General features: G+C 40.8%; 1 protein-coding gene and 1 pseudogene across 1 annotated transcript; both read left to right on the forward strand.

The window, feature by feature from the left end:
- LOC115661516 (tRNA-specific adenosine deaminase TAD2-like) overlaps window positions 1-15891 on the forward strand; it is a 111373-nt pseudogene that overhangs the window by 4067 nt on the left and 91415 nt on the right.
- LOC130134835 (tRNA-specific adenosine deaminase TAD2-like) lies at window positions 655-2622 on the forward strand. Its single transcript, XM_056302557.1, has 4 exons — window positions 655-861; window positions 1027-1170; window positions 1255-1351; window positions 2547-2622. Exons 2-4 carry the CDS (start codon window positions 1029-1031, stop codon window positions 2620-2622), a joined length of 315 nt encoding a protein of 104 aa, XP_056158532.1. The 5' UTR covers window positions 655-861; window positions 1027-1028.

Consider the following 15891-nt stretch of genomic DNA (forward strand, 5'->3'; position numbering starts at 1 on the left):
CAGCTGTGTGATTATTGAGGATGGGAACGGTATTGCGGCAGAAAGAAACCAGACTAACAAGACATGGAATGTATGTTTATCATTGCTGCTCCACCCCCTTCTATAAATTTTGGCCAACTGCACTTTGTTATTGTTCCGAATTAATACCCTCGAATCATCCACTCGTAGTTTATTGTTGATCATTTCATGTTTCTCCGTTAATATGTATTTATTAGATAATAAAATAATATATCTGATCAAATCTGTTTAAAAGTGGAATTTTCCATGCATTATTAGGCTGTAAGGGGCTTTATTCCCATTGCTCTTCATAAAATATGGCTACGGCTAACAATAACAATAATCTTGCGTTATTATGCACAATGTTTTACGTTTTTCGTTTACCATTGTGGTCTGTCTGGAACCATATTTTTATCTGCTTTTGTGAAGTTCCTAAAATTGTTCTCTTAGACTGTATTTAGCTAGACTTTTGGTATACTTAAATAGTCTAAAAATGCATTGTGACCATTGTATTGCCTTTTAAGTTGTAAGAACCTGCTACTTGGGCACAGTTCTTCATACAATGACCATTTACACAACTAGTTTAAGTCTGGTTTCTGGTAGGCATCATCTCTTATCTAATAGTCTATTTCTGTAATCTTTTATAGTCATCAGGTGGCAATACATTACTATAAATGATTTTATGGATAGCAATGAATAGTTGATGTGAAAAATATTTGGCCCTTTTAGTATCTTGTGGAGATTAATAAAAAAACAAAGGCACCTTGCTACAGGGGTATATTAAAAAAATACTGTTAAAAAAGGTGGAGGTGGCTATTCCAATAAGAAGCCTCTTTTTCCTAGTGAGATTCTCAGCAACTTCAAGTGAGTAAAACTTTTTGACTTCATGTAGTATATGCCTTGATCAATCTTATATATACTCTTAATCAGTTAACTTGAGGGAGAAATATTTCTCATGACAAAGCTCCCAAGTATGATATGCTTGCTTCCTTTTTCCCTTTGGGCTTTCATGGGCAACGAGACATGCAGAGATGGAAGCTCTTGATGTTCTTCTTGTACGGTGGCAGAGGACTGGATTTTCGGCTGCAGAAGTTGCAGAGAAGTTTTCAGCATGCACCCTTTATGTGACATGTGAACCATGCAAAATGTGTGCAGCAGCATTATCGATCATTGGTACATCCGTTGATCCTACTGAAATAAAACTGAACTTTCCTAAAATTTGTTTATTTATGATTAGATGACTCTCTCCCTTTTTAGGTTTAAAGGAAGTATATTATGGCTGTGCAAATGATAAATTTGGAGGCTGTGGCTCAATAATGTCGTTGCATTCAAGTAGCTCTGAGGCACACATTAGGTCAGTTTATGAACTTACTTTTGCTGCTGGTTTTGTATTTACATAGCATTACTTTGAAATTGTGGCATATGACAATTGACAACTAAAGCTTTGGTTATAAAAAAAAAAAGACAATTGACAACTAAAGCTTACTGAAGGTTTATGATTCCTTATGTTGATGACTGATGGATGTGGGTTTGCAGTGATTCTGTATGTTGTTGCCACATCGGATATTGCAACACATAACCACGAAAATAAATGGAGGTTTATGGAACTAATTTTCCATCTTTTCTGTCCTTTCCTCAGTCTAAATGGAAGAAAATGGTGTATCTGGAAGCATTAAGAAGTCAAGTTTATATTTATTCTTTCTTTTCCTGCTTTGTTTCCTTTTTCTTAAATTCTCGGTGACTTGTTAGACATTTCTGTATTCTTTGTTTGCCCTAAAAAGTTTACCGTTCTGGGAAGTGCCACAAGTTAAGCTAACATTAGTTTCTGTTTTTCCTTTTCCCTCTCCCCTGTTTCTTCATCTCTTCTTCCTGACCTTTTTCACTGCAGTGAGATTCTTTGATGTCTTTAATGTTAGCACGTTTAAATCGAGATGTATAGTATCTTCAAAGAAGTATGATATTTTAACTCTGAGGAAAAATTTATGCTTTCTGATATGCCATGGGCAATGTACTTGATAAAGAAATCTCTTTTCTTGTTTAATAGTTGCTATTGTCTCTTCTTGCATACATGAGAGCATGTGCCTGCTAAACTGTGGTGTATGGCTTGTGTTTCCAGTATGATATTTCAACTGTCTGACATTGTTATGAGCTAACATTTCATGTTTCCTAAGCTTGATCAGAACTAATCAATTTTTTGCTCTGACTTTGTTGAAATAAAAGTTAAAACGTAGTGAAACAGGATCTGTTTCATTGTGATTTGAGCAGTACATGAAGTTGCTAATCTAGATTACGGACATTGTTTTTCTGTTCAAATTGTTAGTTTTGAGAGAACAAGCTCAAGTACTGGGGGAAGAAGCAAGAGATGTACCAAGGATGCATCTAAGCAAAAAGTTCAGGGCAAAAAAAAAACCATGAAAACTCAATACTTTTAGAGCTTGAAATTTACAGTCATGTTTCGATTCATAATCTGATTATGAGTCAAAAGCATTCTGGGATGCATCTGCCTGATTTATGAATGTTTCTAACTTTTTTTCTTGTTATTCTTGCAGTATTGGGAATTCTGGATCAAAGGGTTTCAAATGCTGTGGAGGTATAACGGCATCAGAAGCCAATTCTCTTTGTTAATGATAAAAGAGTAACTTAACTTTATTTCAGAGATAACAAAGAGTATTTATAGGCTTAGGATTAAGCCTAATACATTTACACAAATACCCCCAACTTGCTAATACTCTAAAGTAATAAACCCAACACTCCCCCTCAAGTTGGAGTGTACATATAAAAAAGTCATAACTTATGACAAATATATGAAACTCGTCCACGTTGAAGAGGCTTTGTGAAAATGTCTGCTAGTTGCTCTTCAGAACGTGTGTGTACCAACCGTATGTCTTCACAGTTCACCTTTTCTCGAACAAAATGACAATCCACCTCTATATGCTTCGTTCTCTCATGAAACACTAGATTGCTAGCAATATGAATAGTAGATTGATTATCACAGCACAGAATAGATGATCCGGTCATAGGTAGTCCAATCTCAGCTAACAACATACGAACCCATTGAAGTTCACTGGTAACATTAGCCATAGCACGATACTCGGCCTCTGCACTAGATCGGGAAATAACAGACTGTTTCTTACTTTTCCACAACACAAGATTACCACCAAGAAATACACAGTATCCCGAAGTAGACCGGCGATCCATAGGGCAACCAGCCCAATCTGCATCAGAATATCCTGTCACCTCCAAAGATTCAGGGTTGGAATAACCAGCTATACGAAGATGACCTTGATTATGGAACACAAGTCCTTGACCTGGAGCTCTCTTCAAATATCGAACAATTTGTAGAGCAGCTTACCAATGATTAGTACGAGGAGAGCTCATAAAGTGACTCACCACACTAATAGCAAATGAAATATCCGGACGGGTAATGGTAAGATAATTTAACTTGCCTACTAATCGACGATACTTCTTTGGATCATGAAGAAGTTCTCTCTCTTCATTGTCAAGCCTCACTCCAGGATCCATAGGTGTGTCACCAGGCTTAGAATCATGTAAGCCAACCTCCTTAAGAACGTCAAGAGCATACTTTCGCTGGGAGAGAGCAATGCTACCATTGGCATAGACAACTTCAATGCCAAGAAAATATCGCAGACGACCTAGGTCTTTAGTGTTAAACTCCTTTTGAAGAAACTGCTTGAGTCATCGTATGCCTTCAACATCGCTGCCTGTGACAATGATATCATCAACATAAACACATCCTTTTGAAGATGACATACTAAATACTGAGTGATCCACACTACACCGATGCATGCCAAAAGTAATAACCGCATCATTGAACTGGCCAAACCAAGCACGAGGAGATTGCTTAAGCCCATAAAGAGCTTTTCGCAATCGGCACACCTTCTCCCCCTGAGCAACAAACCCAGGTGGTTGTTCCATATATACTTCCTCATGAAGATCACCATGAAGGAAGGCATTTTTGACATCAAGCTGATGAAGAGTCCACTGAGACCGAGCAGCCAAGGAAATAATGATACGAACAGAAGGAATTTTGGCTACCGGAGAAAAAGTTTCATCATAGTTAATACCATAAGTTTGAGTATAGCCCTTTGCCACAAGATGCGCCTTTAAGCGCTCAACTAAACCCATCTGGATGGTGTTTGACAACAAAGACCCAGCGACAACCTACCAATTGTTTATGAGCCGGTAAGGGAACGAGCTCCCAAGTCTTATTATGATGTAAAGCAGCCATCTCCTCCTCCATAGCGCGAGCCCACCCTGGATGGGCCAAAGCTTCCTGGACACTACTAGGCACAGACACAGAAGCAAGAGATGACACAAAGGCAGACATCTGAGGGCTTAAGTTATGATAAGACACAAAATTAGAAAGAGGATACCGAGATCGAGTACGGTGAGCAATAGGAGAACTGTCAGGAGACGGTGGAAGAGGATCGGAAGCCTGGACCGAAGTTGGTGGTGGTGGAACGCTTGCTGGTGAAGATGTATTACCCCAAATAGAACGAGAACCACGTGTATAGACCTGAAGAGGGGTCGGTGTTGGTGAACCTGGATCCAGTGGAGCAGCATTAGAAGTAACAAACGGTGGCTCCGGCTGAGATGTAGGTGCAGAGGGTGGCAGAAGGTCCAAGGTTAATGGTGCTTGAGGACGATCATCGCCAAAGAATGCTTTATCCTCAAAGAAAGTCACATCAGCAGAAACATACTCCCGACGACGAGTAGGATTATAACAAACATATCCGTTTTGAGTACGGGAGTAACCAACGAATATACATTTTTCAGCACGAGGTGATAATTTGTCTAATCCAGGAGACAAAGAATGAACAAAATAGACACATCCAAAGATACGAGGGCGAACAGACCATAAAGAACGATCAGGATGAAGAAGAGCATAAGGAATAGCTCCTTTCAGCACGGAGGACGGAAGACGATTAATAAGATGACATGCTGTAAGTAGAGCATAGCTCCAGAATGATTTAGGTATATGAGTGTGAAGAAGAAGACAACGAGCAACATCCAACAAATGACAGTTCTTACGTTCAGCAACTCCATTTTGTTGCGGAGTGTGAGCGCAAGAACTCTGATGTAAAATACCATGAGATTTGAGAAACGGAATAAAGGTAGATGAAGAAAAATACGAGCATTGTCAGTATGCAAACACTTAATAGAACAATCATACTGCGTACATATTTCATGATAAAACTGGCAGAAAGAATGAAAAACTTCAGTACGATCTTTTATTAAATATAACCAAGTTGTACGAGTACAATCATCAATAAAAGTGACAAAATAACGAAAACCAAATGAAGACTCTCGACTAGGACCCCACACATCGGAGTGAATTAACTCGAATGGATGTGACGCACGACTCAAAACACGAGGAGAGAAAGACTCACGATGGTGTTTACCTAACTGACACGTTTCACAATTAAACTGAAGACTTGAACTAGACACGAAAGGAAATCGTCGGAATACGTTTGCTGATGGATGACCAAGACAACAATGTAATCGATAAGGATCATCCACAGCTTTATTCTGAATTGTTGTAGCAGCAGCAATAATCTCAGGTTCCAGGATGTAAAATCCACCAGCTTCACGCCCACCACTTATTCGGCGTCTAGTCTTCCGATCCTGAAGAACACACGAAGACGAAGAAAAGATAATATCGCAATCAAGATCACGAGTAATAGAACTGACTGATAATAGATTGTAAGGAAAGTGTGAAATATGGTAAACAAAAGGTAAGGAGACAGGAACTCAATGATACACAACCTGTACCAGTAACTTTGGATTGAGAACCATCTGCTAAGGCGACTGACATAGAAGGAACAAATGAGGTGGATGTGAGAAGACGAGGATCACCAGTCATATGATGAGTGGCACCCGAATCAATAACCCAAGAACGAGGAGCTGTACTGGACAATAGACATGTAGGATCATTACGCTGTGCTAAAGTAGCAGTAGGACCAGAGATAGCACCATTCTCACTTTGTCGTGCTCTGACCAACTCATCATATTCTGCACGAGTCAACTGTACTGTACCCTGTCCAGAAGAAGATCCAAGGGAAGGATTCCAAGGCTCATTATCAATAGAAGCATGTAGACCCCGCAGTTTAGGATGGAGGTCATAACAATAATCAACAGTGTGCCCAGAAAGCTGGCAATGAGTACAAAAACGGTTCGCTCGACCACCACCACGTGCTCCTCTAGAAGTATTACTACCACCACCACGAGCGGTACCTCGGCCTTGAAAACCACGACCACGACCACGGTAAGAACTATCAGAATTCCATTGTCCACGGCCGTTAATACGACCACGAGTCCCTTGACCTCCACGAGCCACCATAGCACTACTATCTGAAATTGCTGAAGTCTTGGGACCAGAAGTGTAATGAGCAGCTCGAGAATACACTTCTTCAATGAAAGGAAGAGTGCTCTGAGAGGTAATCTGTTGACGAAGAGCACTATGATCTGGACCAAGGCTACGAAGAAAGAGCATGGTTATCATGTCCGCTTCTCGTTGTTGCATCTGAGTAACTATGGTAGCAAGTGGAAAATAAGACTTGAGGCACTAATACAAAGATGCAAAACGAGCAATAATGTTTTGCCAAACTAGCATCACCAATTTTGGCTTCAAATAAAGCCTCCCACATGTCACAAACTTGACTCATGTTATTCTGTCCAGAATACAGTAAAGCACACTTTGTCCATATCTCACGGGCTGTAGTGCAATCCATGAAAAGATGATGAATAGAACATAATGTACATCATGTATAGTATTTTGAAGCACCTCTGCTGCATATTGAACGATGATCATTTACTTGTGCATATAACAAATGGGCTGCATGGTGTGACCTTTCTGTAGTATAGCTGTTACCAATGGAATGCCACGGATTAGGGCGCTGTGGCAATGTCTCTTGCTGTGGCAGTATGATATGATGCTCATGCGACGATTGAGTATACCTACAGCTATAAATTTTCTTGTATGGGAATATTTAATCACGAGGCAATATAAAGGTCTTCAAAATGAAGTTAGACAACATCCTTGCTCTTCATTCCTGATTCTTCGTTTATTCTAATCATAATGATCATTATTCTTATTCTTGTCAGTCAATCTCTTAATTTGACTAAACCTAAAGTCAAACTTGCAGTTGAAGGTAGTTTCCATTCTTGAGGTGAACTCATCGCAAAATAACTTACGGACTAATAGTTTTGTGATCCTTTGGATACTACATGTAAAGTGCAAATCTGGATGTGACATCGTTGATGCAGACTCTAGTATAATAAGATTCTATGCTGTTTGTTTTGTGATGTCAGAAACAGTTAATGGTGATTATTGTCTCAAAATCATAAAAAGTTGTATAATCATAGTGTTGTTCAAATAGCCCTTCAAGTATAGATTCGTGTGAATGTTATTGACGATAAAGTATCTGCAAATGATTCAGTGCACTTTGACCGACAATGCATTTTCGTTTATTGCTTTTTCGATCACAGAATTTCATCAAGGGACCTAAGAAAGGAAGCGTGATGCATGTCCGGATCAGTTTTTGCCTTGATGTTCATGTGTTTACTGAGGATTGCAGCTGTGATCACATGTACATTTCATGCTTTTAACTTGATTATCAGATTGTAAGATAATTTATGGCATAACCCTGTGTAGGCATCACCTTTCTGATGCTAATTTTTGTTATCAAAATATTCTATAATCTAGCTTGATTTTTTTATGAGCTTTTGAAGTTTGAGGTAATTCTAGGCGTGCTCTTGATGTGTTTGAGCTTCATAATTCTTGTCACATCCCCATTTTGGGCCTGGGAAGCCGCAGGTAAATTGAAATATCCTCAATTTCAGTTCCTGGGAAATGGCTATGGTTTAAGTTTGGTGGTTTTCCAATCGGAACTAAATTGTTTTCTCTTGTTTTGGAAAACCCAGTTTCGGATCCTTTGTACCTCTTTGTTTTGTTATTTTTGGGGAGACTTTTGTGATCCGAATTTCAGAATACTTCCTTCTTGAAAGTTGTTCCAAACATCTTGAAATTTTACATACTTTAATTTCATAATTTTTTGAGTTGATATGAGTGGTACGATGGCCTGATTTTTGGACCGTGTGAAACTGCCCAGAATGGGTATTTCGGTGATGTTCACACCGTCTTTATTTTCTACAAGCTTTTCTGTGCAGATTTTGGAAAAGTTTCCTTCATGAAAGTTGTTGAGAACTTCCTTTTATATAACGTGTATAAATTTGGGAATTTTTCAAGATGATTTGAATTATGGACAGAGCTTACTTTGAGAAGCAAAGATTCTGTTCCAGGGAACTGTTTTTAGTCTCTATTTGAACTACTAAAAATGGTGTTTACAGAGAGACTCAGATTTTGTGTTCTTCATGAAAAATGTTTAGTAAGATCTTGTTTATGACATATTAAATTTTGAGAATTTTTGAAGTCCATTTACTATATTTTCAAGGCCTATTTCGTGAACAGTGCAAAGCTGTCCGGTTTTGTCAAATTTCAAAGATTTAGCATTTTCTATATGAGGACATTGGAATTTCGACTAGATGTCTTCTGGTGATTTAAATTACACGTTATGATCTTTCCAATGAGATATGTTACACTTTTATTGGAGGTCGGCCCAGGGGGAAACCGAGAGAGAGAAGCAAGCTTGGAATTGGAGGATTCTAGAGAAATCAAAACTTGAAGCTCAAGTTGGAAATGAATTAGGCTTGCTCAAGAAGCCTAATTAAATGATCTTGACTTTGGAGTCCTTATCATGATGGCATGCCTTAATGGCCATGTGAGGTAAGCAATGACCTCATGTCCCAAATGACCTAAGCCATGACCTCATCCTTGGATGACACGTGCGCTTACCTCATGCTCCATGATGACACGTGCGCTTACCTCATCCAAGCTTTGGCCCCAAGTTTTGTCTCTCTATAAATAGAAAGAAGGCCATTCGGCCAAGAGAGAGAGGGAGAACCTCACGTGAAGCCCCCCCTTCCTCTCCCTCATGCCATTTCCATGCCCCGAGAGCTCCGGCCAACCTTCTTTCTTATTTCTTGCTTTGTATTCATGACCGAGAAAGAGAGAAAAAGAAAGAAAGAAAGAGAGAAAAAGCTTACCGACTAGCCCGTGTCTCTCTCTTGTGGTTTGATCGAGTGAGGAAGCCTTATGCAAGGCCCGAGTGTTCGTGTTTAAGCCCGAGAACCACCAAGAATCGCCCGAGAATTGTCGAGACTCACGTGTCCTTCACACGCCTCGTTTTCTCTAGTTCTTGTTTAATTGTTGAGTAAGTGAATTCCCTAATATCGGGAAAGGATGTTGAGATGCGTTGTGACGTGGTTTGCTTGGACCGTTTCTCGGTTGTTTGGCTGGTCGTAGTTGGTTCATTTCTCGATTTGACCATGTTTCATGTTTGATGTCGATTTGACCATGTTTCATGTTTGATGTTTGATGTTGTTTTGAGAAAGAACCGAGCCTTGGTTTGTAAAGTGTGCACGATGTGGCCATGCGCGATGTTCTCTTGTTTGAACTTTGCTATTGATCTGCCATCGATGCGGGTGCTGTAAGGGCCGACTTATGTTAACGGCGATTGATATATCCTCGCTTGATATTAGTGTTTTCACTTGCTGAGTCTCCCCGACTCATCCCCCGTTTTTCCCTCTCAGGTCCATAGGATGGTCGAACGGACGGCGGCGACAGGGGGAGTTTGAGCCATGTTGGAGTTCGGGGAAAGCTCGGAGCTGTGAACCCGAAGTAGTGGGCTTAGGACACCCAAGCCATAACATTTGTTGTATAAATGGCTAAAATCTGCTAAGTTGGCTTGTAAAATATGTTTGCGTGTCCTATAAATATAAGGTTTGCTCATGATGCTATTTGTCTTAATCCCGCTGTTGTTTTTAAATGTGATTGTCCCGAGATATGCTTCCGCTTGTATTTAAAGAGAGATAATAATGAACGGGACGTCACGTTAATGACCCTGAGGTCGGGGCGTCACAGTTTAATTTGGTATCAGAGCAGGTTTTCCCTCCAGTAGGTGCAGTTCGGGGCAGCTTGTGATTGGCCAGTCCGACGAGGGCGGGGAGTGGTTCCGGGGCCAAACGACCTGATCATTGAGCGGCTTCTGACAGAGGTGGCGCCGGGGTATGAGGCCTGATCATTGAGCGGCCTCTGGGTAGAAGTGGCGCCGGGGTGAAGGGCCTAATCATTGAGCGGCTCCTGACAGGCTTCTAGGATGGCTAAAGGCAAGAATGATCGAACTGTGCACCGAATTGGGAAAACGATTCTGAAATCAAAGCGGGAATAAAGACCTGGAGTGATAAGGTGCGCTGAAGTTGGGGTAGTTAGCTAGGAAACACCCCTATGCATGTGAATAATTGATTGTGGTTGAATAGGTTAAGTGCTCCTGTTTGTTTGTGATCACTGACCTATTCTTGTGTTATAGAAAGTCTTGTTAGACTATTGATAGCAAAATAAGTGCTCAGGACCAGGCTGCGACCGCTGAGGAAAAAGGAAAGTCCCATCAGGACGCCACGACCTCGAAAGAGAAGTCCAAGCAGGTTCCCCTCTAGTAAGTTGCACTTCGGTGTTGAGCCAAGAGAAGGCTGTTGAATTTTGACATAACCCGATCCGATGAGGGCGAGGAGTGATCGCCGGGGCAGAACTTGATCAAGGAGCGGCTCTTGGCTAGGAAGTGGACGCCGGGGCATGAGGCCTGATCAAGGTGCGGCTTCTAGCAAGAGTGATTGATGGGGATAAAGACCTGAACAAGGTGCGGCTCCTGGCAGGCTTCTAGGATGGCGGGTAAGAAAAGGAATAAACCGAGCTAGGTACTGAATTGAAAGTAAGACGGGAACTGTTATTTGAAATGATAAGTGCGATCTTCGTGATTGTTATAAAGTAAGTAAATTGTGTTTGAGGAAGATTTTATCAGAGTAGCGCAGTGGAAGCGTGGTCAAGCTTGCTGCACTCTAGTATGTTGGATCGAGGTCGGGGAAGGAAAGGTCGCTGGTCCAAAGCTAGTCCACATTACAGTGGATGCTGTAAAGGTACTAAGGTAAGATAAGTCCTAGGTACGTAGGATCTTTTGAAATTCGAGAAGGAAAAGGGATTTGGCCTATCGGTTGGCGCCGCCACCGAAACTTGCTCAGGTACATGTTGTGTTCCATGTATTAATATTGTGAAAGTGTGAGCCCGATCCGGCACGCGTGCTGAATTTTTTTCGACGAGGTCGAAGTGGACAGCAGAGTGTCCTATGCTGAGGAGCAGGTGCGGATCGTGGATTGTAAGGAGCAAGTGTTGAGAGGTAAGGCCATTTTCTTAGTTAAGGTCCTATAGTGTCACCGGGGCATAAAAGAAGCCACCTGGGAGAGTGAGGAATTGAGGAAAAGTTGATACCTGCATTATTCGAGGAACCAGGTACGCGTTTAAATTTCGAGGACGAAATTTTATTAGAGGGGGAGAATTGTCACATCCTGATTTTGGGCCTGGGAAGCCATAGGTAAATTGAAATATCCTCAATTTCAGTTCCTGGGAAATGGCTATGGTTTAAGTTTGGTGGTTTTCCAATCGGAACTAAATTGTTTTCTCTTGTTTTGGAAAACCCAATTTTGTATCCTTTGTACCTCTTTGTTTTGTTATTTTTGGGGAGACTTTTGTGATCCGAATTTAAGAATACTTCCTTCTTGAAAGTTGCTCCAAACATCTTGAAGTTTTACATACTTTAATTTCAGAATTTTTGGAGTTGATATGAGTGGTACGATGGCCTGATTTTTGGACCGTGTGAAACTGCCCAGAATGGGTATTTCGGTGATGTTCACACCGTCTTTATTTTCTACAAGCTTTTCTGTGCAGATTTTGGAAAAGTTTCCTTCATGAAAGTTGTTGAGAACTTCCTTTTATATAAAGTGTATAAATTTGGGAATTTCTCAAGATGATTTGAATTATGGACAGACTTACTTTGAGAAGCAAAGATTCTGTTCCAGTGAACTGTTTTTAGTCTGTCTTTGAACTACTAAAAATGGTGTTTACAGAGAGACTCAGATTTTGTGTTCTTCATGAAAAATGTTTAGTAAGGTCTTGTTTATGGCATATTAAATTTTGAGAATTTTTGAAGTCCATTTACTATATTTTCAAGGCCTATTTCGTGAACAGTGCAAAGCTGTCCGGTTTTGTCAAATTTCAAAGATTTAGCATTTTCTATATGAGGACATTGGAATTTCGACTAGATGTCTTCTGGTGATTTAAATTACACGTTATGATCTTTCCAATGAGATATGTTACACTTTTATTGGAGGTCGGCCCAGGGGGAAACCGAGAGAGAGAAGCAAGCTTGGAATTGGAGGATTCTAGAGAAATCAAAACTTGAAGCCCAAGTTGGAAATGAATTAGGCTTGTTCAAGAAGCCTAATTAAAAGATCTTGACTTTGGAGTCCCTATCATGATGGCATGCCTTAATGGCCATGTGAGGTAAGCAATGACCTCATGCCCCAAATGACCTAAGCCATGACCTCATCCTTGGATGACACGTGCGCTTACCTCATGCTCCATGATGACACGTGCGCTTACCTCATCCAAGCTTTGGCCCCAAGTTTTTCTATTTATAGAGAGACAAAACTTGGGGCCAAAGCTTGGATGAGGTAAGGGCACGTGTCATCATGGAGCATGAGGTAAGCGCACGTGTCATCCAAGGATGAGGTCATGGCTTAGGTCATTTGGGGCATGAGGTCATTGCTTACCTCACATGACCATTAAGGCATGCCATCATGATAGGGACTCCAAAGTCAAGATCATTTAATTAGGCTTCTTGAACAAGCCTAATTCATTTCCAACTTGGGCTTCAAGTTTTGATTTCTCTAGAATCCTCCAATTCCAAGCTTGCCTCTCTCTCTCTCTCGGTTTCCCCCTGGGCCGACCTCCAATAAAAGTGTAACATATCTCATTGGAAAGATCATAACGTGTAATTTAAATCACCAGAAGACATCTAGTCGAAATTATAATGTCCTCATATAGAAAATGCTAAATCTTTGAAATTTGACAAAACCGGACAGCTTTGCACTGTTCACGAAATAGGCCTTGAAAATATAGTAAATGGACTTCAAAAATTCTCAAAATTGAATATGTCATAAACAAGACCTTACTAAACATTTTTCCTGAGAACACAAAATCTGAATCTCTCTGTAAACACAATTTTTAGTAGTTCAAAGAACGACGAAAAACAGTTCACTGGAACAGAATCTTTGCTTCTCAAAGTAAGCTCTGTCCATAATTCAAATCATCTTGAAAAATTCCCAAATTTATACATGTTATATAAAAGGAAGTTCTCAACAACTTTCATGAAGGAAACTTTTCGAAAATCTGCACAGAAAAGCTTGTAGAAAATAAAGACGGTGTGAACATCACCGAAATACCCATTCTGGGCAGTTTCACACGGTCCAAAAATCAGGCCATCGTACCACTCATATCAACTCAAAAAATTATGAAATTAAAGTATGTAAAATTTCAAGATGTTTGGAACAACTTTTAAGAAGGAAGTATTCTGAAATTCGGATCACAAAAGTCTCCCCAAAAATAACAAAACAAAGAGATACAAAGGATCCGAAACCGGGTTTTCCAAAACAAGAGAAAACAATTTAGTTCCGGTTGGCCGGAGCTCTCGGGGCATGGAAATGGCGTGAGGGAGAGGAAGGGGGGGCGGGGCTTCACGTGAGGTTCTCCCTCTCTCTCTTGGCTGAATGGCCTTCTCTCTATTTATAGAGAGAAAAACTTGGGGCCAAAGCTTGGATGAGGTAAGCGCACGTGTCATCATGGAGCATGAGGTAAGCGCACGTGTCATCCAAGGATGAGGTCATGGCTTAGGTCATTTGGGGCATGAGGTCATTGCTTACCTCACATGGCCATTAAGGCATGCCATCATGATAGGGACTCCAAAGTCAAGATCATTTAATTAGGCTTCTTGAACAAGCCTAATTCATTTCCAACTTGGGCTTCAAGTTTTGATTTCTCTAGAATCCTCCAATTCCAAGCTTGCTTCTCTCTCTCGGTTTCCCCCTGGGCCGACCTCCAATAAAAGTGTAACATATCTCATTGGAAAGATCATAACGTGTAATTTAAATCACCAGAAGACATCTAGTCGAAATTCCAATGTCCTCATATAGAAAATGCTAAATCTTTGAAATTTGACAAAACCGGACAGCTTTGCACTGTTCACGAAATAGGCCTTGAAAATATAGTAAATGGACTTAAAAAATTCTCAAAATTTAATATGTCATAAAAAAGACCTTACTAAACATTTTTCATGCAGAACATAAAATCTGAATATCTCTGTAAACACCTTTTTTAGTAGTTCAAAGACAGACTAAAAACAGTTCACTGGAACAGAATCTTTCCTTCTCAAAGTAAGCTCTGTCCATAATTCAAATCATCTTGGAAAATTCCCAAATTTATACATGTTATAGAAAAGGAAGTTCTCAACAACTTTCATGAAGGAAACTTTTCGAAAATCTGCACAGAAAAGCTTGTAGAAAATAAAGACGGTGTGAACATCACCGAAATACCCATTCTGGGCAGTTTCACACGGTCCAAAAATCAGGCCATCGTAACACTCATATCAACTCCAAAAATTCTGAAATTAAAGTATGAAAAACTTCAAGATGTTTGGAACAACTTTTAAGAGGGAAGTATTCTAAAATTCGGATCACAAAAGCCTCCCCAAAAATAACAGAACAAAGAGGTACAAAGGATCCGAAACTGGGTTTTCCGAAACAAGAGAAAACAATTTAGTTCCGATTGGAAAACCACCAAACTTAAACCATAGCCATTTCCCAGGAACTGAAATTGAGGATATTTCAATTTACCTGCGGCTTCCCAGGCCCAAAATCGGGATGTGACAAGTCCGACGAGGGCGGGGAGTGGCGCCGGGGCCAAACGACCTGATCATTGAGCGGCTTCTGACAGAGGTGGCGCCGGGGTATGAGGCCTGATCATTGAGCGGCCTCTGGGTAGAAGTGGCGCCGGGGTGAAGGGCCTAATCATTGAGCGGCTCCTGACAGGCTTCTAGGATGGCTAAAGGCAAGAATGATCGAACTGTGCACCGAATTGGGAAAACGATTCTGAAATCAAAGCGGGAATAAAGACCTGGCGTGATAAGGTGCGCTGAAGTTGGGGTAGTTAGCTAGGGAACACCCCTATGCATGTGAATGATTGATTGTGGTTGAATAGGTTAAGTGCTCCTGTTTGTTTGTGATCACTGACCTATTCTTGTGTTATAGAAAGTCTTGTTAGACTATTGATAGCAAAATAAGTGCTCAGGACTAGGCTGCAACTGCTGAGGAAAAAGGAAAGTCCCATCAGGACGCCGCGACCTCGAAAGAGAAGTCCAAGCAGGTTCCCCTCTAGTAAGTTGCACTTCGGTGTTGAGCCAAGAGAAGGCTGTTGAATTTTGACATAACCCGATCCGATGAGGGCGAGGAGTGATCGCCTGGGCAGAACTTGATCAAGGAGCGGCTCTTGGCTAGGAAGTGGACGCCGGGGCATGAGGCCTGATCAAGGTGCGGCTTCTAGCAAGAGTGATTGCTGGGGATAAAGACCTGAACAAGGTGCGGTTCCTGGCAGGCTTCTAGGATGGCGGGTAAGAAAATGAATAAACCGAACTAGGTACTGAATTGAAAGTAAGACGGGAACTGTTATTTGAAATGATAAGTGCGATCTTCGTGATTGTTATAAAGTAAGTAAATTGTGTTTGAGGAAGATTTTATCAGAGTAGCGCAGCGGAAGTGTGGTCAAGTTTGCTGCACTCTAGTATGTTGGATCGAGGTCGGGGAAGGAAAGGTCGTTGGTCCAGAGCTAGTCCACATTACAGTGGATGCTGTAAAGGTACTAAGGTAAGATAA

The sequence above is a fragment of the Syzygium oleosum genome, unplaced genomic scaffold (assembly GCF_021117445.2).
Source record: "Syzygium oleosum isolate NSW1041296 unplaced genomic scaffold, Sole_v2.1 Sole_v2.24, whole genome shotgun sequence".
Lineage (NCBI taxonomy): Eukaryota > Viridiplantae > Streptophyta > Magnoliopsida > Myrtales > Myrtaceae > Syzygium > Syzygium oleosum.